At 37.0% G+C, this 27,766-nt stretch overlaps 3 protein-coding genes across 7 annotated transcripts in view; 1 reads left to right on the top strand and 2 right to left on the bottom strand.

The window, feature by feature from the left end:
- Positions 1-1,261: 1,261 nt before the first annotated feature.
- Positions 1,262-3,732, bottom strand: LOC306870662 (uncharacterized protein). Of its 2 annotated transcripts, XM_079418061.1 has the most exons (5): positions 3,408-3,732; positions 2,977-3,107; positions 2,549-2,707; positions 1,595-1,720; positions 1,262-1,480 (listed from the first exon to the last, which is right to left on the bottom strand). In XM_079418061.1, exons 1-4 carry the CDS (start codon positions 3,430-3,432, stop codon positions 1,712-1,714), a joined length of 324 nt encoding a protein of 107 aa, XP_079274187.1. In that variant the 5' UTR covers positions 3,433-3,732; the 3' UTR covers positions 1,262-1,480; positions 1,595-1,711. The 2 variants fall into 2 exon arrangements, 1 of the variants encoding a protein (XP_079274187.1); XR_013784284.1 differs by lacking the exon at positions 2,977-3,107.
- Positions 3,733-9,887: 6,155 nt separating this feature from the next.
- On the bottom strand, positions 9,888-17,309 carry LOC306870925 (arrestin domain-containing protein 3-like). Of its 3 annotated transcripts, none has more exons than XM_079418514.1 (7): positions 16,941-17,309; positions 16,809-16,844; positions 15,862-15,922; positions 15,207-15,354; positions 15,015-15,111; positions 13,882-14,138; positions 9,888-11,276 (listed from the first exon to the last, which is right to left on the bottom strand). In XM_079418514.1, exons 1-7 carry the CDS (start codon positions 17,188-17,190, stop codon positions 10,881-10,883), a joined length of 1,245 nt encoding a protein of 414 aa, XP_079274640.1. In that variant the 5' UTR covers positions 17,191-17,309; the 3' UTR covers positions 9,888-10,880. The 3 variants fall into 3 exon arrangements, with proteins under 3 accessions (XP_079274640.1, XP_079274641.1, XP_079274642.1); XM_079418515.1 differs by having other exon boundaries at positions 9,894-11,276; positions 17,022-17,309; XM_079418516.1 differs by lacking the exon at positions 16,809-16,844 and having other exon boundaries at positions 9,894-11,276; positions 17,022-17,266.
- A 3,046-nt stretch (positions 17,310-20,355) lies between these two features.
- LOC306871788 (single-stranded DNA-binding protein 2-like) overlaps positions 20,356-27,766 on the top strand; it is a 36,329-nt gene continuing 28,918 nt past the window's right edge. Inside the window, exons 1-2 of one of the 2 annotated variants that reach the window (XM_079419950.1) lie at positions 20,356-20,572; positions 26,508-26,580. In XM_079419950.1, the coding sequence (XP_079276076.1) occupies positions 20,520-20,572; positions 26,508-26,580 (126 nt within the window). In that variant the 5' untranslated portion in view covers positions 20,356-20,519. The remainder of the gene's footprint in view (positions 20,573-26,507; positions 26,581-27,766) is intronic. The other variant, XM_079419949.1, reaches the window with a different exon arrangement.

Raw genomic sequence — 27,766 nt, forward strand, 5'->3', positions numbered from 1 at the left:
TGAGCAGTGCCACAGACTGATCGACTCCATGCCATGCCGCATTGCTGCAGTAATCCAGGCCAAACGAGCCCCAAATAAATATTGAGTGCTGTACATGCTCATACTTTTCATGTTCATACTTTTCAGTTGGCCAACATTTCTAAAAAAAATTTTTTGCATTGGCCTTAATTGATATTCTAATTTTCTGAGATACTGAATTTGGGACTTTCATTTGTTGTCAGTTATAATCATCAAAATTAAATAAACATTTGAAATATATCAGTCTGTGTGTAATAAATGAATCTAATATACAAGTTTCACTTTTTGAATGGTATTACTGAAATAAATAAACTTTTTCATGATATTCTAATTTTATGACCAGCACCTGTATGTCGGGGAACAAATCTGGGGAAGGCTACACAATTCTGCTGCATAAAGGCTTCAAGTGCACAGTGGCCACCACAGTTTGCCATAAAAAAAAAACACTTTTTTTAATTGAATTGTCCACACGATGGCAGCACGCTAGATGTGAACAAACTAGGGTGAAGTCAGCTAAAATGGCTATCAGGTAAAATGGGCCAAATAAGGTTGTAGCATCATCATTTTTACAGAAAATCACAATAACTGATCTTGCATTGTTGCTTCAGCACTTGTTGACATGTAACAATGCTTATTGGTCTGAGTTTTTTAAGGCGGGCAGAGCGGTGTTACATGAAGCTTGTCAGAGAAACTGTAAGGTAATTGAGCCTGACAGAAAATGTCATTAATCACTAATAAGGGTACTAAAGCAATTATAAGTAAGCTTACCAACAAAGCAAAGGTTTATGAACAATGTTTTGACATGCGCTTTCAAAAAAAAAAAAATTCAACTTCCCAGCCAACACATCCATGTGGGGCCCATAGGGGTTGCAACTGGGCCGATATCTGGGGCAACACCTGGGCTAACCAACTGGGACCCAGTCACCCAGCTAATTTTGTCCTCAGTTTCCATGGTGGCCCTACATGGGTTAACCCAGATGGGCTGATGATGGGCTCCATATATATATGGGTTAACCAGGTAATTCCCATTTGGTGCCTACATGAGTCTGCCTACATGGGTTAGTGATGGGGCCCAGCTAGGTCTTATGTAGGTGTCTTATGGGCCATAACAGGCATTCACATGGGCTAACATATTTGTCTGCTGGGGTTACCTTATTTTACAGTAAACCCCTAAACACAAACATTACATTAAATCCACTAAAATGCTAAAGGTATTCAATAAACAGAAACCAGTACAGTAATTCATGCTTTTAAGCAAAGTTTATTGAGAATAATTTAAACTATCATAACTTGTACATTTATAACTTTATAAAACATAAGTATCTTAAAGTTAAAGTGAAGCTCCTGACAAACATTATTTGGCATAACTTGTATCGTTTGTAAGTATATTCATATCTGAAAACTGTAAAATGCATTTCACAAACAAACAAACCAACAGTGCAGCTCCTCGCTCACAACGGCCCTTTGAAAAGACAACAATTAATCAACCACTGTGCCACTTTTTCAGTTAAAACAGATGTTTGTCTTTTTAAATATTGTATTTCCATTTAAAAATCAAGAATATCTTAAGACTTACCCATCTTGCTGTCCACTACGTGACTTCGCAGAACAGTTTCCTCCCGTCACTGATTAACCACTTTGACACTGACTTTTCTGCCTCTTTTCTGCTAATTTGCTTTGTAAGATATTTTTTTCAAGCTTCCTGTAAAAACACAAAGAGCAAAGTTAGATTAAATTCCATATTTAAGCCCTTGCAATAAATAAGCAGTCATCTCCATTTTTTTTTTTTTTTTTCAGGAAATACAATAATGGAATCGGATATAATATTCTATCATAAACAAATGATTTCTTTCACAGGGCAATGTTTAAAGGCATAGTTCACACAAAAATTAAATGCCTCATTTAATCACAAATGTAAAAATCTGTCCATCTGAAATTCATTTAAACAATTATAATTTTTATCAGCCATTACAGTGAAATAACTGAACATAAACATAAGAGCCTGATAAAAATGTTTTTAGAAGAAAACTTCAGACGGTTTTTGCATCTGATGTCTTCATTTATTCTTATTTTAGTATCACTTCACTTGTATTAGTGTACACTCTAAAAAATGCTGGGTTAAATACAACCAAGTGCTGGGTAAATATTGGACAGAACACATGCTGGGTTGTTTAACCCAACCTTCTGAGCAGTAACCCAACCACTGGGTCTAAACAACACAATCACTGGGTTGTATTTAACCCAACATTTTTTAAGAGTGTACTTGTCTTTAATAAAGTTTGAATTTTATTATAAACTGAGTTTTGTGATCGCTACACCACAAATTAACAGTTACTTATCACTAAAATAAGCAGTACACCTGGTCCATATTCTCATAATTTGGGGTATTGTTTGTCCAAGTGTGGATAATTATTTGCATACAATCAAACTCTTTTAATTCCACTGATTTATGAAAAACAAACTCAACTCTACCGAATAACCTCTGATTGCACATGAATGTTATAAATAATCCAACAGCAAGTAAACATACCTTATACAACCTCAAGCAGTTTGAGCCCCGAAACTCTCGCTTTCCATGCCGGCCAACACAATTGAACTCTCTTGATAAGGGGTGGTCCAAAAGGAAGGCCATCATTCTTCTTGTGGCTTCATCCACAGTACTCCCTCCAATTTCTGCCACCACAGCAACCTAACGGAAAACAAGATTATCATTATTATGGGAGACAACACAAAATAATTAACCCGAATAATTGCAATTACATTTCCCCTCCAAATCATGCAGCCATAGGTTAATCGATGGTGCACTGCTATTTTACACTGGAAGTTGTAATCTACTGTGTGCAATGAGTCCATACATATATATATATATATATATATATATATATATATATATATTGCTCTTGTAACGGGCGTGTTTTGTCTTTAACAGTTTGTTAGGTTGGATGCACGTCCATTAACCCTTGTATATTCTGCGTTGTGTTCTTGTTGTGTTGAATGAAGGAAATACGCAGACCACGACCAACTGCTGGTTTCTCTTTTAATGAAGGCGAAACAGCAAATTTGTTTCCTCTCAGCGAGCCTAGTGCAGACTGTACAAATCAACAAAAAATACATAAGGCTCTGTCACATGCAGTCTCCTCCACACAACACACAGGTCTCAAGCTCCTCCTCTCAGCTAATCTGGCGCAAACTGCATAACGTTATACATATACTGATAGAACTTTTAGTATTATCAGCAAAAATACTTTTAAATAAAAAAAAATGTGAAAATGAACTGAATAAATTATAAAATGCTCAATGTAATTGACAACATGAATTTCTTTTACATACTTAATACAACCAATGTAAACACTATGCCAGATGAATTATAATGAACATTATACACATACCTGTACAAATCAACAAAAAATACATAAGGCTCTGTCACATGCAGTCTCCTCCACACAACACACAGGTCTCAAGCTCCTGTTAGCAGATAAACATACAGAAAATTCTGTAGACTAGCACGTGGAAACATGTCTACTTTAAAGCTTGCAAAAAGTCTGTTTACAAGGTTTACGTTCAATTGACACATTAACTGCATGTTCACACTCTCAAAACTAACATTTATACATGCATAAAACAAAGTTTGCATCGTACAAAAACCGAAATAAATGTTTAAAACCGACGAGCAAAATAATACATTAACTCCTCTCAGCTAATCTGGCGCAAACTGAAAGAAGCGCGTGAATGACGCCACAAAGCCTGCGACACTCTTAAAGTGACAGTACAGGTATTAACACTATGGTCTGAATACAACATCCAGGCATAAATACTGGCAATAGAACATCTTAAACCTATAGAAAACAATGTTCATCAGGATTTGGTGACATTTCAACCGTAAAAGTAAAGATATAATTTCAACCTGGTTACACTCTCAATTCATATGGAACACTCCTATAATTCCTATGCAGATGCCTCTGTAACAGATATTTTACACTTGTACTACAATTGTGTTGCCTGTGGTACAAACACATTCTGCCTCTGTAGCAGAAAAGCTACAGGACTGAGAAAATGTCTTAGGCCACCATTATATTAGAACAAAATAGTGGCCTAAGACTTCTGCACAGTACTGTAAGTGCAAAACCGTTAACGTTCAGCCCTGTGAACCTGCTAAATGGTCATGTTAGAACATATCTCCTGTTTCTGGAAGGTGGGGTCTGCCGATTTCTGCTGTACTGCATCAGCATCCGAGACCGTCCAATTACTTTCTGTAAGAAAAATTATTATTTGCATGAGAAATATTAAATATTGTTGTAATATTGTACTTTATGATTCGTTAAACGTACAACAGCCTTATTGTTTACTCTTCAAATCGAGATCTGTCCCAGGCTAACATACCTTATTTACACTAGCTTGTTATTTTAGCCATTTGACCTCATCATTGTATCGTGAGCACACAGCCCGGTGCCAAACTTTGCAGTTTAAGTATGAACTTTTTTTGTGTCTTTTACTTTTAGAGGGCGTCGGAAACACCAAGACATACAACATTATCCTTCAGGCGCCAGAAATAAGAGGAAAAATATGATGTCTAAAATATAATGAGACAAAAATCCTAACTATGTTTCGGTTAACATTATGATTGGTAAACAATATCATTACATTTTCAGTTTTAAAAATGTAATTGGATACACAGCGCCGGCGCGATGCAGCGCGTGGGGGATGGGAAATGTTGAATGAGATCTCGCGGGATCCACTCTGCGTGCAGCTCGAGGCAGGGCTGCATCTCGCGGTAGTTTGATGTCGTGGGGGATGGGATTAATTGTGCTGACACTCGCGAGTCAGCACAATTAAAGTGGCTGAATTGTATTTATTGTATTGTATTTTTTTACTAAATGTCAGTGGAAAATTGGGTAGAAATGCATGAGTGTTGGAATCATAGACTGTAAAAAAGGAGGGGAATTTTTAGATTTTGTTTAAATTAAGTAATCCAAGTGTCAAAACAACAACAAAAATTATTTTAAAGACACATATGTGCACTATAAATCCATGTAATCACCCTATATGGGATTAATTATGTTTGCATTTGTATATTTGATAAAACAAATAGGATCCCATGTGTAGTCCATTTTGAGCCCATGCACACATTTCTCATTAATTACCCATCTGGGAACCACATGGGGAGCCCACCTGGGTTCACCCATGTGGGTCCTAGCTGGGTCACCCAAGTGGGCCCCAGATAAAATGCTCACCTGGGTAGAAATGGCTGGTTAAGCTAAAATGGGCCACAATTTTCAGCTAAAATGGGCTGCACACACACACACTTTTAGACAGAAATTGAGGTGAAAATAGGTTTATAGGCCTGTATATGTATCCATACAAAATTTAAACAGTCTTTTAAAAAAGAATTGCATTGCAGACAGTATGGCAGGAGGACAAGCAAAGAAAGGAAACAGAGAAATGAGAAGAGAAAGGGAAAGAAAGGAAGATGTCAGTAAAATGGGCTGCCTACACACACACTTTTACACAGAAACTGAGGGTGAAAATAGGTATATAGGCCTACTGTAGATATGTATCGATACAAAATCTTAACAGTCTTTAAAAGAAATACAAGCATACACACATACATGCACACAAAAAGACACCAGTGCACAGAAACACACACCTATGCAACATGATCACTTCATTTTTAAATGCATTGTTTAATTCAATATTCATTCAACTTTATATTTAATGAAATACATTTATGGCATTGATATAGCACACTAAAGACAATAGTGTCAATTTACTGTTAAAAATAAAATGATTTAAGCTGAATTACCTGTGTTGTTCTCTTTTTATATTGGCCCATTTTACCTGAATGTTGTGCCAAGAAGAGCTTTTATACTTTTTCACATTTAAAAATTATAAATATATTTACGAGACCCATGCTAATTTCTAAGAATATCATTAGATTTCATGCATAGTTTATTTGATGGTATTATAAGTCATTTACCAAAACGTGGACCATTTTAGCTGACTTCACCCTAATAGAACCAGTCCAATCATACCATTATTTACAATTAAATAATACAATTCAATTTAGTATCATAAATAAAGGAACAACTTTTCAACATTTCTTGTAAGTTCCAAAAGGCCGAGGTTGTCACATCTTTTAATGCAGTGAATATTTCCCAATAAACTTGTAAACAGATGTGGTTCTTTGAACATGTCTTTGGGACAGGTCCCAATGAAAAATGTAAAACTTGCCCTGACCTGACATTTCTAGTGTGAATGTATTGGGTATTTGACTCTAAACTGGAATTCTTTATATAGTAACTGTTATCGGTTCTGAATAAAGAGTAACTTACATTTAAAGGAAAAATAAATGACAGTAACATGTTAGTGTGTAAGTTCCAGCTCCACTGACCTGTTTTTAGTTGCTTAAACTGTTTTTTGTACCTTACAACTGTGAGCAAAATATATTGCAACATTTATAGAATAACCCCAACATACACACACACACACATTAAGTATTTATTTAGCCAGTAAGAAATAGGTATTGCTGGTAAATTAACTGACAGGTAATTATAGGTAACCAGCATGGATAAAAATGTATAGGGTAAGTTGTGCATCAGCACTAAGCTTATGAGTAATTTGCAGTAGACTATTAAAATGGGTATTAAAAATAAATAAATATGTAAACCTAAAACCAGGTGTGTGTGAAAAACACTTAAACAATCTTAGTGACTCTGAAACCATATTTTGAGAAAAAGAAAAAACTATTTCAACAGTAATCTTGGTCTGAACTGTTTGTCTTGTGGATTGTTTTGGAATTGTTCACTAGATGGCAGCACTCTACATGTGTAGTGTCCCTTCTTTGTATTAATTACGAGATGGTCCTCATTGCAGAACACAAGATCCAGGGGGTGTGGTTGGATCTAGATCCAATTCCTCCCACCTTACATTTACCTAAACCTACCCGTCTCCACCCCCTGATCCCTAAACCCACTGAATTTAGGTTGATTGGGACACTTTTTCCATGTCATTTCAATTACAAAAAGTGTCCCAACTGTTTGATTTTGTAAACTATCCGATAGTAGCCTACATTGTTGCATCATCTCAAACTGACAGTCAAAGTGCAAAATTGCAATAAACGTAACATCAATGCAAGAACAAAATATATGCAACTTAAACTGGATACGGAGTCGGAGTGAAATAAGCAAGTTAAACTCACAGCATGCGGTAGGCCTATTTCTGACTACTTGCCACTTGAGCCACTTGAGACATTGTTCATCTGCTGCACACATATACACTGCGCTTTGTGAGGAACCCCGCCACAATTCCTTTGCCAAATAAGCACACTACTATATCACGATTTCATTTTCTGTTCGATTAGTGTTCACTACAAAACTGTGGGGGGACAGATTATGATGGTTCATCATTGTAAAATAGACATTTGATATAGAGTGCAATAAAGCAGGAAAATTTATCAGTTTAAAAGGCTATTCCCCTATGCCTGACGCAGACCACATTTTCTTTGTTTTGCATAAATTACAGTTGAGTCATGTGAAATATCCACTCCTGTCCATTCTTTGCAAAATCATCGATGTCTTGTCGGTGAACAGACTGTAAAGCCACGAGATGCGTGATATCACAACAGATGGCGGTGATAAACAAATTTAGTTTGTGATCTAGTCAGAAGATGATGCTGCTTCAATGCATTACAGGCTGGTGTTGTGTAACTTTTGGTCGCGCTACACCACTACTTGCTGGAAAAAGTAGTTAGCTACTGGAAAAGCTACATTGTTTTAAAAGTAGCTGAGCTATAGTCACGCTACTGAAAAATGTAGTTATGTTAGTAGCGTTGCTACTTGTAGCTGCTCCCCAACACTGGAAATTAACAACAGGTGCACTAAATGGGAAACAATGAGACGACCCCCAAAACAGGAATGTTTTTACAGGTGGAGGCCAATGAATTTTTTTTCCTTACTCATCTTTTCTGACTGTTTTTCACTAGTTTTTCATTTGGCTAGGGTCTGTGTCACTACTGGTAGCATGAGACAGTACCTGGACCCTACAGAGGTTGCACAGGCTGTCCAACTCCTCCAGGATGGCACATCAACACATGCCATTGCCAGAAGGTTTGCTGTGTCTACCAAGAGCATGGAGGAGATTCCAGGAGACAGACAGTTACTCTAGGAGAGCTGAACAGGGCTGAATGGTCCTTAACCCATCAGGAGGACCATTATCTGTTCCTTTGTGCAATGAGTACAGGATGTGCACTGCCAGAGCCCTACAAAATGACTTCCAGCAGGCCACTGGTGTGAATGTCTCAGAACCAAAGAATCAGAAACAGACTTCATGAGGGTGGCCTGAGGGCCTGACATCCTAGTGGGCCCTGTGCTCATTGCCTGGCACTGTGGACTGGAGCTCGATTGGCATTTGCCATTGAACACCAGAATTGGCAGGTCAGTCACCGACGCCCTGTGCTTTTCACAGATGAGGGCCTAGTGTGTTACATCATATCTGTAAACAAAACGTTATTGGATTGGAGTGTGATAAATATACTGATTCTCTTAGCTGAAAGTATCATGAACAGATTGGTAAGGTTTGAGGAGGTTCTGGGAGCAGGTAAATGGGATGCACAGATGTATAAGGGTACTTTCACACTAGCATTTTTGGTGCGTACCCGGGTTCGATTGATGTCAGAGTTGGGTTCATTTCGCTTATGTGAACGCTGTCTTCCGAACTCGGGTGCGCACCCGCGAACCGTACCCGAGTTAGCTTAAAAAGGGTGGTCTGGGGTACAGTTCAAGTGAATTTCAGTACGGTTCGCTGCTGATGTGAACGCAATCGTACCTAGTAGCAGAAGTGAACCACTATTAATGACGTATTTTTTGATAAAATGTGTGTTTGTGTGTGTGTTTCACCCACTTTCCTGACAAGCATGACTGAAGCGCTGCAAGCAGTGAGCTGTATGTCTCATTTCTGTTCGCCTTTTGCGTTCTTTATAGCATTTGCAGTACACAGACATAAGGAGAAGTATTAGACCTAGGTGCTGTTATGTACTGAAGCTTTGTAAACAAAACCAATGGTTCAAAAACATAAATATAAAAATGAAGAGAGCAACTATGCATTTTGCTGCCTTCTCCCATGTCATCGTTACTAGGCAATGGTGTAAACAGCTGCTGGCTTGATGACGCAAACGAACCGCGGTTGGTACCCAAATAAAATATGAACAGTCCAGCGGGGGCAGGGGGAGGGGGGTGCAATCGAACTCGGGTTCGGACCAGGCAAGCGAACCAAATGTGAAAGCACCCTAAAGTACTATTTCATTTTTTTCATGAAACAGGGTTAAAAACTGTTTAGAGTGCTTGGGTCTGAAATGTGGGGATATGAGCAGAAAACGGATGAGCTGAACACACAGGACAAGGTGATGCCAAATCTCAAACAATTTGAGGTTCTAAGCAAAAAATCATGTGATATATGTAAAAGTAACCTACTGGTGCCATAATGCTCCGCAGAGAGAACAGCCATCTACAAGGCCGAAGAAAAAAGGCGCTAGCTCCTGCAACTCTGGCGTGTATATGGTGTGGTAGTAGCATGAAGATTAAAGTTAGATGTCACAACTATCAATGGGACATGCAAAATGGCAACATCTGGGGAATCCCTGCTGGGAGAAGAAGAAAAAAAAAAAAAACACCAGTCTTAGCTGGTTTAAGCTGGCTTACTCTACAGAAGTGGTCAAAACGCCTCCTAAACCAGCTATGACCAGGCTGGAAGACCAGTTAAAAAAGAGCAGTGTCTACAGCATAAGGGGACAGCAACAGCATCTGTAATAAAATCTGAATCAGCATGGGAATTTACTTTTCAGAGGTGGCGAGAAAAGTGAGATTTATTTTCTTATTAAACAGGTATATTTTAATGAACTGACAGACAGCCATGTAGCTTCTAACAGTATACCATGAGTTTATTATAACATTTGACATTATCAGACTAGCAATCATTATGCCTCATGTTAACAATTTGTAAACTTTTTTTTTACGTCATTTTGAAAAATTTTCTTTTGACAAATATTTGACAACAGCATAAAACATGGCACCTGCTCAGATAACATTTTTTTTTAGATTTGCATGTGTACACTGGTGCAGAGACGAAAAACGTTCTAAGAGCTAAAACGTTCTTCAGCAAGATGCATGCTGATTTTTTTTTTTAAATCAATTTACTACTCAATCTACTTTTTTCCACCTGTTAACAAGATAATATGTGAGTCTATAATATATGAGTAAATTCAGTTTCATATTTCATTCATAAATAGAAACACATTATTCAGTCGAACAATAGTGTCACAGTGTGTTCAAGAAAGTTGTGTGTTAAGCAGACTTGTTGATCTACATTGTTGTAACTTAGTTAAAGTTCTGAATAAATTCTGTAACAGTTCATGGAGAAATTCATGGTAAATCCATAACTTTTGTAACAATGTATGCTGAAGCTGATGGTAAATCTACAATATAAAAAAACTGTTGTTTCAACTTAAAATTTTACGTTTAGTCAACTCAAATATCCAAGTTGTCACTTAGTACAATTTAACATTACAATTTAACAAGTTGAATAATTTTAAAGCAATACAAATGCATACTTTAAGTCGAAACATTTAAAAATAAATAAATAAAATACAGTACTCTATTTAACAATAAATAAAGCAGGATTTATATTTTTCATGGGATGTAAAATATAGCACTATACCGAAGGTTTAGAAATACAAAAATAAATAGCATAGAATGTTGTTAGCTTATTAACAGTCAACATCACTACCTAAAATATAAAAGGCTACATAATACAAATGATTCCAGGATAAAACAATAACAATAAAAGAAATCTAAGATGATTCTAAAATCACTTTAAGATTTTTCAGGGTGTTCTGAAAACTGTGGATATAACTGATATTCCTGATAAGGAGGTGGAGCTGATGGGTCAGACTGATGTGAAACTGAAGGACCAAATTGACCAGGAGGGCCAGGGTAACTAGGGGGAGCGATCTGACCCAGAGGTCCAGTGTAACCAGGAGCAGGAAACTGACTCAAAGAAGGTCCATAGTAGCCAGGGGCACCAAACTGACCAGGTGTTCCAACCACATTAAGTGATGGGTCAGGTGGGTTGGGGTACATATTGCTTCCTGGTGGTTGATTCCAGATTCCAAAGTCACTGTTTGTAGCCCTTGAGAAAGGCTGAGGAGGAAGAATCACAACTGGAAATTTGATCTCTGGATCTAAGGCATAAGGCACATCCAGGTAGACCTATGAAGATATACACAGATATTGAAAATTATTTAAATTAGGAGTGGGTAATGACAACAGAAACTCATCTCTATTTGAAATAAACAATCAGCACATCCCTTTATTTAAAATACAGTTAACATATTGTAGGGAAAAAGGGAAAATATTTATGATTAATTATAACTGGTTAAAATTAATTATGAATATTTAGATCAGACCTCAGAATTAACTGTAGCAGAATCAATATTACAATTATGTAATCTGTTCGTCCACCGAATAGACAATATAATCATTTATCAATCGCATGTAGCAAGACCAACATTCAGTGACCTCGAATTGTGAGCAGCACACAAGAGACAATCGATGGTGAATATAAGGGATTTAATAAATGAAACTACGGCTAACATACAACTAAACTAAGCAAAACACATACATAGAGAAAAAAGGTAAGGAAAGAGAGGGAGAGAAGAACAAAAGAATGGCAGTATTTAGCATCAATTAACCACAACCTAATGAGAATCAAAAATCACTTTAACAAAGGGGCCCAAACTTAGACACCCATCTAACTAATTGGAAAATGTTACTTGCATTGGCTTTGTTGCTGAACAAGAGTTGGTACAAGGATGTGGTAGACAACAGAGGTTCTTGATGAGTTCAGTAGGAAAGGAAAGGAAAGGAAAGGAAAGGAAAGGAAAGGAAAGGAAAGGAAAGGAAAGGAAAGGAAAGGAAAGGAAAGGAAAGGACGTGTGGCCAAATATGGTGATCTCAGAGAGATCAGAGCGAATTGACAAAGTTACTTGAAGATAAAAACTGCCAGAAGGTCCAACTTAAGGGTGATGAGTCTTGGAGAGCATGTCTCAAAGAGATCTAGTGGTTTGGGTTAGGGACTTTTAATGGTTTAACTGAAGGATTTGCACAATATTAAGCCAAAGTATGGTAAAAAGAGTATGGTGCAAGTTATGGTGACATACTATACACCATTAATCTGCGAAGACAGTCATTTTGATACCTAACTTGCCAGGGTTTGGAAATCATTAAGGCAGTGATACATTCATAAGTCTAGATCCAAGTAATTGGAGCTTCACTACTACTTCAGAGTTATAACTTAGTTATTATAACTTACATGCAACACAGGAATAAACTATATACATTTTGGAACAGTTTGATTGTGGATAAATGGAGCCAATGTCCTTTCCTATGTGTATTGTGGCTTTTGAGTGTGTCTGGATCACAGGTAGTGGCTCCTCATGGGGATGGGGGAATCGTTCCTTCCCCCCTGGAATCTCTTTGAAGCTCAAAGAGAAAGTTGAGGACTGTCCCTGCTAACGTTGGAGAAGATAGCAGAGGTGATACGCTCTTTGAACCAGAGGTAGACGTTAAGCCCCATTTCCACCACACAAACTTTCCCCCAGGAACTAGGGACTTTGGGCCGGTACTCGGTGTGTTTCCATTGCAGGAACCAGGATCTAAATAAAGTTCTGGGTAAAAATTTGCCCCTAAGAAAGTCCCTTTTCGCGAGATAGTACCCTGGAACTTTCGGGGACGGGACTTGGGCGCTGAACATGCTGATTGGTTGAGTTCATGCAGCATTGTATTTCAACAACCATTTATTCGCATAATTTTCAAAATATTACCGTTATTGTGTCATGAAATGTAGTTTTAGAAGTATTTCAGGCGAGAATGTAGTTGTTTAAAACTCAAATCTGTGGTTTATTTATAAAGACAGCACCTATTAGAAAATGTGCTTCGCCGATTTCGGAGACGTGAGATCCACGCGATCAGCGGGCACTCAGTGCTCATGTTTCCGGACGAGAGCAGCCTCAACTCAGATAGTCCCTCTGACATTTGACGCTGGCTCTGATGTCTCTTTAGTGGTTAAACATAAGATATAATTCATTTTAGGTAAATTTAACAGGTAATCTTTGGTCTTTATTCTAATAATCTATTAATATGTTAAAATGAAAATGAAAAGAGGCAATTGTTTGATGTAATATTTTGTTTTGTAATGTAGGGCCTATGCTTGGGCTACATTTCTGGGGCTATTAATATTTTTAAAGGACAACGAAGAGAGGCAATGGTTTTTGATATCATATCGTCTTATTGTAAATACAGTGAGGTAAATTGTAGTTGCCAAGGCGAGCTGTCTAATGTTATCAAGTACGCTGCTTTTTGCAGAATTACCGGACTTGCGTCATCCCATCCGCGGGAGTTCACACTCCCGAGTCGAACTCGCGAAGTCCAAACTAACGATGATGCAAGTCTGAAATTTGCATACTTGGTAATGAGAATTGCGCACAGACCTACGTCACCAGACTATTTGCCTATTCTTCACGGTTCTTTAGACTGCGATGGAAACGCAAACGGCAACAGTCTGGAGGGAAAAAAAGTTCTGGGACAATTTGTACCAGGTAATTTCGGTGGAAAAGCGGCTTAAAGACATGCATTTGTAATTGCATCTGTAATTTAGTGATAACAAGGGAGGAGGGAAAGTTTAGGATGCCTAAAACCTGATCGAACATTCTGATTGCATTCAAACGCTACATTGTGTCCTGATCCAACTTTAAATGAAAAATAGAACACAGAGATATGCCATTATAATGTCTTTGCTTTAGAGGCTAAAACTCACCATGAGTCTGTACTCAACCTTGAGGATCCTACAGTTTAGGATAGAGATGGTAAGGCTGGGAGGAATGGACAGCACTTTGGTGACAGTTTTCTTTGAGTTTGGCTCAATGGGTTCCCCTTCCTCTTTGAGCAGGTCATGTGTGTGAAGTTTCCTTTTTCCTCTTGCTAAAAAACTGTGTTTTTCATACAAGCAGTATTTTGGTTTGATTGCACGGGAAGAATTGTTCTGAACTTCAACCAAAACTTTCAAGCCCTCTCCTGTAGCAAGACACAATGAAACAATTAGGTCAAAATTGCAGAATAAAATATCACTAGAAACTATGACTCTATCTGGCTTTCGACAAAATAGACTTCTTAAATCAGAATCATATTACATATGAAATGTGAAAATACACAAAATTATGTATTCCAAGATGAAGAGGGAAAAAAACCCAAGTAGAACCAGTTCTGCAAGTGGTGCATGGGTTTAAATGATGTTTTATTAAAGTTCGGGAGGAGCACGTTCAGATAATTAACCTAATTAACACGTGAGGAGAACAATCAGTAATCAACCCAGTTAACCATATAAGATGAGTGTATATATACACAGCAGACTTACCTCTGTTTATTGGCAGTTTTCCAGCATCCCTCCGCCACCCCTTCTCCGCACTTACAACTATTACTGTCCTATCCTGTAGGGGGGGTACTCTGGGTTCAGACCACAATTCCGAGCTCGGAGCAATTCCCCTCGGACAGCACGCCAAATACGCATAAACTTTATTCTATTTATTATATGTAAGTGTGAACTCGTGAAATGGGGAGAGAACTTATGGTTGATTTCAAGCCTGGAATGTGTAACTTTGTCAATTATTTCAACAGCTGAAAAAAACGCATTCATCTTAATCTACTTGCATACATAAGAGTGCTCACAGACCATAAACATGAAACTCAAGAACTCAAGTCCATCTACCAGCGTTCACCTACTCCACGAAGATGTGTGATAATTACTATTTAACATATATTTAATCTTGTTACACATATACAGAAATGGTTTAAATAAGGCTTCCCTTGAAATGGTTGTGTTTATAATGGTCAAGTTATAAATGTGAGATGTGAGAAAACACAGCTGAGATGTTATAAGAAATATACTTTTACCAAGGTAGTATCCCATTTTTTCAGTGTTTATGTTCATGGAGATACTCCCAGAGGGGAAGAGTATAATTCGTTTATCTTTGGTTCCATACTGAGGCGCCTAAACATGGCAAAAACAAGTATTAAACAGGTGAGAGAATCTCAAAATATATAGATGAATGTATGGTAAAGACATACATGGGATTGTAATCTCACCATTAGTTCAGGATTGGACACATCCGGACTGGGGACATAATGAAACTCGGTTTTGTCTTTGATAGAAATCCGCATTGATCTGGATAGTTTGGTCTCCAAAGTGTAGACAACTTTTCCAACTGAACCTTTGAAGGTTGGTGGGAAGTGCCTATAAAGAAAATAAATGCTTTATGTAAAATTGTATAGCAGGAAGTAAAGTCTCTGAAATATTCTAAAAAAAAATGTTTTGGTAAAAGTAGTTTGGTATGATGTTCTATTTTATTAACTATATTTTCATATTTTTGAAAAATATAATATATATATAAATACATTTAAATTAAATATGTGCAGTCAAGACATTTTATTAACATATAATTATTCATATATAGTAATATTGTTTTAATATATTAATAATGAAAGTCAGTGTGACAATCAACATGCAAGAGGTAGAAAAATCCTTGATATTTAACCTTTTAATAAAGAAGTTGTGTTCATTTGCATGTATTCAGGTTGCAAAGAAGTACTTTAGTTAGTACTTTTAACTTTTGACATTTATGTTTATTTTGTTTGAATGGTATACAAGGTTTTTTTAAATAATGAAAATAACGTGAATACAAGGATTACATTTCTAAAATGTTAAACTTTGTTCTTAAAATTATTTTTTCCCTTAACTTACTGTAGAGGCAACTGAAAGGTGAATGGGTAAACATGACTCCCTGGTGCCACACCAGATGAATCTAAGAAGTCAAAAATCAAATCAAAGATCAGATTTTTTAAAGTTTATTTCACTGGCATAAAATTGGCTTGATGTTGACGTTCGATATTCGCAAATTTAGGGGCCGTCTCTAAAGTTACATACGATATTGGTATACACTTTTCTAACTTAAATAACATTTGAGGAGAACGACTTACAGTCACAAAACAAACTGTAATCAGTGGTCTCATACTCAATTCCTGGAGGGCCACAGCTCTGAAGAGTTTAGCTCCAACCAGCTCCAACTCAAACCTGCTTGGAAGTTCCAAGTGATCCTGGGGGCTGTTTCATAAAACAAGCCAGTCTTATTTCAGTTACTCTGACTTATTTCGAACCAAATCAACTGACAATATGTCAGACTACCTGAAATAAACCTGGCTTATTTGGTAAAAAAAAATTATGAAACAGGCCCCAGAAGACCTTGATTAGCTGGATAAGGTGTGTTTGATTAAGGTTGGAGCAAAACTGTGTGAAGCTAAGCCCCTCCAGGAATTGAGTTTGAGAACACTGTGTAAAGTGTTCATGTAGATGTCAACTAAAATGCACACCTTTTACATTTTTGATATTCAATAAAATAAACTGTCAAATAATTTAAATACTGCTATTTTTCACTACCGAATGGGCTCAAATGCAAAATATGCCATAATTAGCATTTGAGGAGAATCACTTACAGTCATAAAAACTGTAAAGTGTTCATGTAGGTTTCAAATAATGCACACCTTTTAGATTTATGATATTAACTAAAATAAAACTATCAAATCTGGTTAAAATTACTATTTTTCATTACTGAATGGGTAACTGTAATGCACACCTTTTTACATTTCTTAAGCTCTTTTTGCATCATTCATCTAATTCTCGTGCAGACTTACAGGGCTGTCCTGATGGATCTTTCAGCATCTCATTTCCTGCAAGATCAAGTTACAACAAAATAAAGCTGATTAAATCGACCTGGTTTCTTCTCACTTTAAAGCAAAACCTACAGCAGCTGTAATTTCTCCTACCATGTGTTTTGTCTTCCCGAACAAAAAACCTCTCGACAGAATAATACTTCTCTTTATCCGAGTAAACAACAGTGGGTTTACCGTAATGCTCGGTCCAGCACACCTCTGCTTTCCCTTTAATTTTCACACTCAACGACTGCATTTGTGTGTCCTTCGCTACATGCAGAATGACTTGTCCCGATATAAAATCCCCGCTGGTGAAGGTATTGCTCTGGTTGATAGGATTGTAAGTAATAGAAATGTGTGGCATCTTGTCTCCTGGTGCCAATCTGCTTCTGACGTCTGAACTTAACTCGATGAAATTATCGCTACTACTCAGTCATGCGATTGCAGGAAACCATCAACAAAGCATATGGGCTTCCAGTGGGTGGGACATAAGCTAATGGGCGTGGTTTATATTTACATTTGGGCCTGGTGAAAATGAGATCAGTCAGATTAAAACCATACAGTCTAAGCCTGATCACAGAGATGGGATTGTGTCGGGGAACATCTGGTAAGGTTACAAAAAATTCTGCTGCATAAGGGCCTCAAGAGCACACAATCCCCCCCACCCAAAAAAGAAAACAAACAAAACACTGCGTTTTTTAATTGAATTGCCCACTAGATGGCAGCAAGCTACATGTGAGCAAACTACATGAACCAGTCTAATGATAGCCTACCATTATTTACAATTAAATTGAATTATTGTAATTCTTTGAACGTGTGACAAGTCCCAATAAAAAAAAAAATGAAAACTTACCCTGACCTGACATTTCTAGTATGCATGACTCTAAACCTTATGACAACGACATTCTAATTTTATAAAAATATTTTTTTTACAACAGTAACAGTTATCGTATCTTAAAGGGCATATTGCAGGTTAGAGACTCCAGCCATGGTCACAGCTGAGGAAAGTCAGTGCTGCAGGGAGTTAGATACGTTACATGCTGTGTCTTAGTGGAGAATGTGACCCCCACGCTTGATGTGCAGTGTCTGACTCTACATCCAGGCTTTGAGGCTTGCTGTCTGAACCCATATGTGCTACAGATAGCCATTATGCACTTCAGACATGAGCATAGACCTCTCCAGGCCAGCAGACACATGTTTTAGGGCAGAAATAATTTATTACTCTAAGCTAAATACTGTATACATGTATAAATACATAGTTAAAGATTTTAATAATAAAAGAGTCTGAATAATTTTGATTCTCAATTACAAGTTAACTCTATTTAGGTCATGATTACCTATAAGTAACACTTTTTGATGCCATTGGTAAAACACAATCAATAATGACAGCATACAGACAAGTTGTCCGCTGGCCCTATGGTGCATGTGTTGTGTCAGCCATTAGAAGATAGTTTACAGAGGAAGGAGGACTTTATAAAGGTTTTGAATGGCCCCATTTTGTTGGCAATCAATAAAAAATAAATCACAATCAAGCAGATAAGCATTTATGGTTAATTCAATTCAGTTGTATTTATACAGCGCTAAATCATAAATATTATTTCATAGCACTGTTAATACCCAACTCAAAACACAACATTTCAACTGTTAATATATATATATTATGTAGATGTACCAAACATATACTACCAAAAGAAATACCATCTGACCCATTTAAAAACATTTAACAATCTTTCAGTCTGGGTATCACACTAATGTGTTGTTAAAGTGTGTTAAATGGTGAAGGCTGTGCTAGATATACACCAACAGCCTCATCATGTTGATCCTCTGGAGGGATCTGGAGAGAGGAGCAGGTGTAGTGGACATGACAGTGCTGTGTTCTCCTGGAGCCTGTGGTGACCTGCAGTATTCCTCTCTCAGACGGCATGTGCTGGGAGAAGCAAACACAAGTTTAGATCACATTCACTGCTGACGCCTTCATCACATCTGCGTCTCCATTAGGAGTGGAAGCTGTGGTCCAGTAGAGGTGGTTCATAACAGCTGGTCTCCTCTGCTTCAGATCTTCACACAGGCGGACCGGCGGGAGACATGATATTTTAATCATTTACACAATAATTTACCATGACAATGATAAATTGAAATAAAAATAACTACCGAAAACACACTGACTCGCGCGCGCTCGAAGCAGAGTGCGGCACACGACTCCCTTATGTGACGTAATATGACGTGATGTTGAAAAAAAGCGGTTTTTGAGAACTGTCCAGGAAAGCCTTACTTTATCTAAATTTGTGCCCTCGCGTCTTGTAAAACATTTTCAAATCCTGCATTAACGGTTCATATGGTATTTTCATACAAGGTTATATATTCATTTGAAAAAAATGTTTAACCTGCAAAATGCACTTTAATAAAGAGTCACTTACTTTTACAGGAAACATAAATGACAGTAACATGTTAGTGTGTTACAGCTCCGTTCTACCTTACAACTGTGAGCAAACATGCTGCAGTTTATTTGCAACATTTATAGAATAAACCTTTTCTCAATACCTTTTCTGTCGCCTCTGGCTTGCTCAGTTGGGGACACTTGATTTCTAGTGATTATCGTCAATTTGATTTCACAGATACTATTTAAACTAAACTGAATACATCTCTGAATTCAATAATGAGATGCCTTTAACTGAAAATTGAGTGTTTAATTTACATTTACATTAACATTTATGCATTTAGCAGACACTTTTATCCAAAGCGACTTACATTGCATTCAAGTTACAGTTTTTACATTTTATCAGCTCTTGCTTTCCCTGGGAAATCTTATTATAATGCATGACTGACACTCTATCCTCCAATTTGATACTGTTAAGTGCTTTGACACAATCTGTATTGTTAAAAGTGCTATATAAATAAAGGTGACTTGACTAATGTAGAACATACAGAATATAATATCTCTTAACCTCAAACAGGTGTGTGTGAATATGACAATCTTAAACAATCTAGTGACTCCATATTTTGAGGATGGAGGGAGGGACTAATTCAATTCAGTAATCTTGGCTTGTATATCTTGTGGTTTGCTTGGGAATTGTTCTAGATGGCACCATCTAGTGTACCTTCCTTGCATTGATTAACTACTTTTTAATACCAACAAATACATTTCAGTGCTGTAAAGTCGTTTGTTGCAGTATATATTCTGGCACACTTTTCATCTACTTTCACTGTGAAACTGTTTAAAAAGCAATTACTTGTTTTTTTATGGGTTTTTTTTTTCAGCCTACAAATGTACACTTTGTGTAGCCAACAAAACTGTGAATGCTCAAGTGAAGGTCTCTGAAACTAAGCTAGAAGGCATTAAAAGACATTTGAAGGTTTGTGAGGTAAAATGTCGTTATTAATATTGAAATAAATCAAATGCGTAGTCATACTTTCTTGGTCAGATTTTAGGACTATCTAGGTCAAAAGAATAAGAATTCGCCGGATTACGGGGGCGTGGCTACAGTCAGAGCGAAAGGTGTTGAGTGGGCGTGGCCATCCAGGATTCTATGCTCAGACATCTAGAGAGAGAGAGAGAGAGAGAGAGAGAGGGGGCGCCTGTTCACTGCGGTCCATCCAATGGTGAGGAGCTGATTGAGTCGCTATGGTGACGGGATTGTTTCGACAGAGGCTGTGATGGGTTGACAGGTGCGTGACAGTCGCGTCTGTGCAAGCATGTACGCCAAAGCCAAGAACAGCGTGCCATCGGATAGTCAAGCACGAGAAAAGTAAGTTATATTGATCAGGAGGTGGAGGAGGAATTCTCGCGATCACATCTGCAGTCGCACACACACATTTAGACAGAGGAGACATATAAGACAGCAGCTGGCGCATGTACTACTGTATGCTTCGCCTCTCAAGTTACGTGCTTTCTGCATTATGAGAAATATTATTAGATCACTTCTTGAATCGGGTGCTCATGTAGCAGTCTGTATGATTATCAAGAATAATTAGTTTCCTTCATCGTTCTTGAGCAGTCAAGGAATCTTTTTTTAACAGCACGTAATTCACTAACTCAAATAGTTTGCTTGTCCTTTATTTGTAACAGTGTTTTATGCATTTCACATTTGAGTGACCTTTCCAGCTGTCCATCTGAATGTCTGTCTGGCTGTTTTTCCTTGTCTTAGACATTTTTAGTTCGTTGGCACTTTATTTTATTTTCAACATCTGTTTTAAGGTTTTCTCTCTTTTTTGCTGTCCACTTTGAAAGTTTACTTCTTTTTTTTTAATTAAAAGGTTTATTATTACCTATTCTAGAAACAGCTGTTTTCTACGTGGACATGGACCAACAAGTAGTCCTTGCTAAAACCATATTTCTAAACAAAATTCATAGTCAAAGATAAAACGGAAGGTGCTAGGTAATGTGCTTAGGGTCGTTGTATCGCATGTTGAATGTTGTCAGTCCTTTTGCAAGTCAGTAACATCTTAAATTGCATAGTGCTGTTGGCCATTAATCAGTTGTGTCAGTTTAGACTTGTGTCTGGTAAACTTTAATTTTAGTCTATTCTCTTTAAATTTGAGCAGAGTGGAAGTTGAATAATATAACTGGATTTTAAAAAGTGATCTTAAGCACACTCTTAACTTAGAAGTTGCTCTTGTGTTGTAAAGATCACCAAACATTGACAAGCTCACCTGTAATCCGATTTGTTGGCCGATCTGAGTTTGAGTCACATTTGTTTATGATTGTCATGGAGGTGATTTAAAACTGTCCTATAAGTAGCAATAAGTTATTATTAATAACTCTCTGTGTGCGTTTGGGTTTCACTACATATGTATACATGTGGATCCCAAATGAACATTTGCCAAATGCCAGAAGTGAGTAGAATTTGGCATTTTTTGTGTAAATAAAATGCCAGCTGGCATGTAACCTTATTAGGAACCGTAACATAATACATGGTATGCTCATGTAAGTGATCTGAGCTATTCAAATCAAAGATATGCAAACCGTCTACTAAAGAAAACATCTGTCACAACATGTCTTCTAACAGCTTTTAGCTCAGTGGAAAATGTATTATAGGATGTTTATCTAGAATGCCTGAAGTTTCTTTTCTTCTCTAGAACTCCATGTGGGAACACATGTGGAATATTCCTCACTTGGAGATATCAAAACAAAATGATGAAACAAAATCACCATGGAGGTTTTTGTGACAGTTTCCAAAGATATCAAATAAATAATTCAGCTGTCATTAATATAGTGATTTTATTTATTTATTTTTACTTTTTGAACAAGCTTTTATCCAAAGCGAAATACATAGCATTCAAACATTTTGTTAGTTCATGCATTCCCTGGGAGTCAAACCCATGACCTTGGCATTGCTATTATCATGTTCTATACTGTCTGAGCACCAGAAAAAGCATTTGTACATTTTCATAACTGTCAAGATATATTAATAAAATTATCATATATATTCTTGGTGAATGGTGATTTTCAAATATATGTACTCTTTGTATTTTCTAGTGTGATGAAAAGTGTTGTTTCTATGTTCTGCAGTTGTATTCAGCATGTAAGAGAATGACTGGTGTTGTCGTTCCTGCTGGTGGAACAGTTTTCCTGCAGAGTGGTTGGCCTCTGATATTTTTCTCCATCATTGATATGCAAGCAGCATCACACCGGCGCTACTGCAAGGTTAAGCAAGCGTGACGGCATGGCTTAGAAACCGGCTAGGAGTCTTTCTCTCTGTCGCTGTATAACACAAATGTGTGTTATACAGCCTTCTTTTTTCACATATCACACACACAGTCTGCACGGTCCTTTAGTTTTCCCATGTGACCTGTTTGAAATCCAACAAAGTTAAGTGGTTTCTCTATTATTGTCACTTTGGTCTGTTTCCCCTGTAGTTGTAAACTAGACTAAGAGCTTCTGGTAAGCGTGTATGTTGTAAGTTCTTTTCCAGAGCTGCACATTTTCGCCCCGCTTTCATCTGCAACATAAGCTGGCATTTCCTGTTGTCGTGGAGAAAGGCATTGTTTCTTGAGGTGTCGTGCAGCATGCTTTGGACTAAACCCTAAACTTCTGGTTTTCATTCTGTGTTCAATTGCCTGCTCAAGTCAAACACTATTTCTTGACAGCTTTAAGAACATTAAACATGGGCACTTGTTTTGTTTGCATTGTCTTTGTTTTATAGAATAATTTGTATCTTCAGTTTTATTGACACTTTATGATAAATAAGAAAGCAAACCACTTCCGTATTAACTAGCAGAGCAGAGGAATTTGGGCCCAGTAGGCTGAGGAATGTAGCATTGACCTGTCCACACAGGATATGAGTTTCATTCCTTATGGCCTTTTCCCCTCTAAAATACTTTTGTTGTTCTTTCTTAGCTCCATTTCACCTGTTTTGATTCAAAGGCTAAGTGAAAGAACTTTTTTTTTTTTTTTTATGTCTTTCCAAATAGAATGATTGTTTTTTTTGTTTTTGTTTTTTCTCGAACTGACAGCAGTTTGCACAGAATTTTAACCAAAAATAAAATAAAAAATCTGCCTTGACCACAATTTGCGTAGAAATAAATCTACTATAAATTTGCACATAACCATTAAAAAGTTTTGGATCAGTTAGATTTTTTTTTTTTAAAAGGGGGGCGGGTGCGGAATCTAAAGATCTTTTTACTACGTTTTTCAGCATGGATGACTAAATTGATCAAAAGTGACAGTAAAGACCTTTAGATTGTTACAAAGAACAACGGTCTCAAATAATCCTGCAAGCACTTTATTTTTCATTGATATTAAGCAGATGTAATTTTTTGTTCAGATCAATTGTTATGACATTGCATGTCACAAGTGTAAACTTAAACTGAAACTTTAAAGTAGAGTCTATAAATATATATTTTTATCTTTTTATAGAATACATTTTATACATACATTTAACTAAAGAATCATGCAAGCACTTGAATATTTCCCCCTTTACTCGTACTGCACAAAAAGTGGTTCAATAATGTTGAATGTTATAGGGACTGATTATTGCAAATGCAGATCCCAGTGTGTTCTGCAGTGTGTTCTGGTTAAACTATTTTTATTTATTTATTTTTTGCTAAGGTTTGCATATGGTGGTGTGTTCTTAATGACAGCTTTCCTAAAAAATATATATCCTATTCCTAAAATAAGAAATATCCCAATATATCGCCTTGCTTACAGTATCGCAATGTATCGCAATACATCGTATCGCAACCCTTATCGCCAGATTCTTGCCAATAAACAGCCCTATCGGCTACACATAAAAGGTCATAACCACTATAAATGTATAGATTTTCAAAGGATTAGATAAAGATGTCAGCTATACTGATGTAGACTCATGCACACAATTTTGTTAAATAAAAGCAACTTTTAGCAAATCATGATTGCAATGTTTTTTTTCTGTTGTCCTCATGTCACTCTCCTTCCTCCCTTTCAGCTGTCATCATTAATCATTTATGAGTTCCTGCTTTTCTGCCTCTTTTCTCTATATTTGTCTTTCTGTGTTCATCCTCTGTTCTCTTCACTGCACCTAATATGTCAAACACATACCCATAGCCATATTTGTTCCAAATATACAAATACACACAGACAGAATCACCCTCAAACTCCCCGCTCTCTAATGTCTCTTGGGAAATGAGTCTGTTTGTATCTAGCGAGTGTAAGGCAGCCAATGAGAATGTTGTCAGTTCATCTGTAGAACAGGGAAGAGCGCTGGGTTGATGGGATGAGGGTGCTGCATGAGGTTAACGACACACTCTGAGACTATGTGCTCATCTCGCCTCTCTTCTGTTCTGTCATTATTATCTCTTTTATAATTTCTCATATTGATTGTATATCCAGTATATTGAGCTGTAGTGAACAATTATGAGTTCATTTTATTATAACTTGATTTACCTGTTCATTTTGTTGCACAAAATAAGTGCATATGTAGCAGTCAGAATTATTTATTCAGGCTCATAAATAGCTACTGAAAACTGTCTTGAAGAGAATCAAACTTGATCGTGATCGTTAATTATTTTATTTAGGGTTTACGTAATTGGTTATTTGTTTTTTTTATTTCACTTTTATTGTATTGTGTATATATTACAACTTGCTTGTTGGTTGTTGTAATTTTTATTGTTATATTTCTTTAATTAATGATGTTTGCTTAAACAGGCATCATTATTACTGCGCATACTGAAATTAAACTTCATGTAACTCGACTACACTACAGTCATGAATAATAGCTCAAATTGTGTGGCTTGTTGAAGAGTGCAGTCACTTTTTATATAGGGACTTATACCTGACTAAGTGATTTTCCAGCTTCAAAAGAGAGCACAGCTGGAAAGTTCCTGGTCTCTCCTTTACTTTTCTGTTCTTTGTCATTAGAATATGAAAGTTGGCTGACAATCTCAGGAGGATTTATTCTTAGGAGCTCAGGACCCCCCGTCATTCCTCCAACCTCCAGATCTCCTCTCTCAATCTCACTTGTGTTTGATCTTGGTTTGCCAATGTTCCTAAACTCTTCTGTCATTATTCCACTTCAGCATTTTCTTCTCTTGTACAAACACTGTCTTCTACATTGTGGTGAATGTTTTTCTTTTTTCTTTTTCATTTGGAGGTTGTTCAGTGCAGGTTTGTGTCTGCAGAAACAAGCAGGAGAGTGAATATTTTGTCTGCATTTGACTGTCTTAAATTATAAATTTAATAGGTTGCTACTGGACTGTGCTGACTCAGACTCACTTACACATTCATAGAGGATACTCGAAAGATTAAAAAATCATGAGCATCATTTGAAGGAATTTTACCAGTATATAAAAAAAAAAAAAAAAAAAAAAAAACATCATGGGAAATAGATGGAACTACTGAAAATATCCGTGTCGGACTGTGAACTGCAAGTGAAATGGTGAAATGAAGAGTAATGGAAACTGAACTCTCAGTGAACCTAATGTTTGCCCAAAGTGTGTCTTGATGATGATCTCCAAACTGGGACTCATTTTGATATCCTGTATACACTAATTTTGCCTTATTAAATTCACATATTGGTTCCTTAACCATATGAGAGGATACACAGCCAGGCCACACAGATATGGGTTCAATTAAAGTGATAGTGAATTCAAAAATGAAGATATTTTCTCTTGTGTTAGGATATTCACATGGGGAAAAAATATGTTTTTTCCCCATAAAATAAAACTGAATGCTGACCAGAGGCTAAAATGTCCAAAAAAAAAACAAAGTTCAATGATTCCTTATTATTCTAAAGCCATATGATTAAAACAGAAAATAACAGATTAAAATTCAAGTCATTATTCATTGAAAACCTTTTTTTCGGCTCTATCTCTCAAATCTCATTTGTGCAATATTGAAAATGCACATATAGTATAGTATTGTACATTTTCAGAATTAAACTTCAGGAATTGGTCTTAAGTCTTTAGTCTTTTTAGTCTTGACATTGTATTCCATGGATATTTTTATTAGTGCAGTTTGCCATTCACCTTTCACTTCTCCTGTTTGAAAAGAGCAGTATTAACATTTTGTGAATGAGAATGAGTAAATGATGACAACTCTGTAAGTTTGCCATTTCAGAGATGCCATGAATTTTATGTAGTCACTGGAACCAGACCTAAGGTTAGGACTAGCATTAGTATGGAAAGATATATTCATTCATATATATGAATGAAATTAATCTAAAAAGAAAGTTGCCTTAAAGTCCTCTTAACTTTCTGTCTCTGCAGATTAGCTCTGTATGTCTACGAATATCTGCTACATGTGGGAGCTCAGAAATCAGCACAGACCTTCCTGTCAGAGGTAGGTGAACTACCTTTTTGCATTTTCACCAAGATCTCTGTGACTGTCACTAAAAAGCTTCTAAACACAAATCTATTTAAGACGCTGTAGTTTTAAGAGATAATGTTTACATGTAGGCCAGTAAACGGCTCCAATGAAACCCAAACTGTTCTCTGATCCCAGCTTAATTGAATTACACTGGATACAAAACCACGCTGGCACGAGAAACTGGGCAAACTGATTCTGTTTAATGGCATGGTCTCATGGAGATGGAGCGGGGCTCTGTAAGCTTATTTACATGGTTTTTCATAGAGCAGTGTTCACTTGCTCTGCTCTTTAAATGAAAGTGGTTTATATTCAACATGACGTTTTAGTTAGAATAGCTGGTTATGAAAGGCTTTAGATGACCCAATACACAGAGTGGACAATTTGAGACCTGTTTGCACTGCAGCCACAATTCATCAGACAGCAAGCAATGTTTTAACTTTCTTCTGAAGGGTCTGTTTTAGAGGCACTCGACGTTAATGACTTGACATTCTCTCAAGCTGCGTTTGTGGAAGAGATTTTTATATCTGTGTCCATGACAGCTCGCTTGCTGATGACATGATAACTGACAAGATACAACTGAACAGTAAAAGTAAATGCAGATGCAGATGAGTGCTGCAGCTCTTGAGTCAAGTAAATATTTGTGAATTACAGAGGAATAAGATCAGATAAATAGTAGAACAGAACAAAGAGAGAAGAGGAAAGACAGAGTAAGAGACTGGCACAATCACAGAGGTAAAAACACAAAGGCTGGCCCACCACTCAGACATGAACATCAACAAGCCAGACACTGCTGTCGTGACTCAGACTGGCCTCTGTGACTAAGCCAGCCGCCCCGTCCATTGTAGCCGGTTTCCTTTGCGACTCCTGTCTTTTGCCACCCTGCTCATGTAACCAGTTCACGCTGGACTTGGACCCAAAAATAGCTTAGCTCTCGAGGCAATGTATTGAGATAATGTTGGGCACACCCGTGTTGTTTATGGCGGCTGTCGTCAGCGCTTTAATGTCAGTAAACCCATCTCACTTGCCAGTGACTGAAACTGATGATCTCATCGAGATGGATGATGTTTTCTGTTCCTGTTTAGTCTTTTGAAAAAGAGTTAAGGATGAGAAAGGAGAAGGGTTTGCAGAAGCTTTAGTGATAACTGACCTTCGCTAAGCA

This window comes from Barbus barbus (assembly GCF_936440315.1).
Source record: "Barbus barbus genome assembly, chromosome: 6".
Classification (NCBI taxonomy): Eukaryota; Metazoa; Chordata; class Actinopteri; order Cypriniformes; family Cyprinidae; genus Barbus; species Barbus barbus.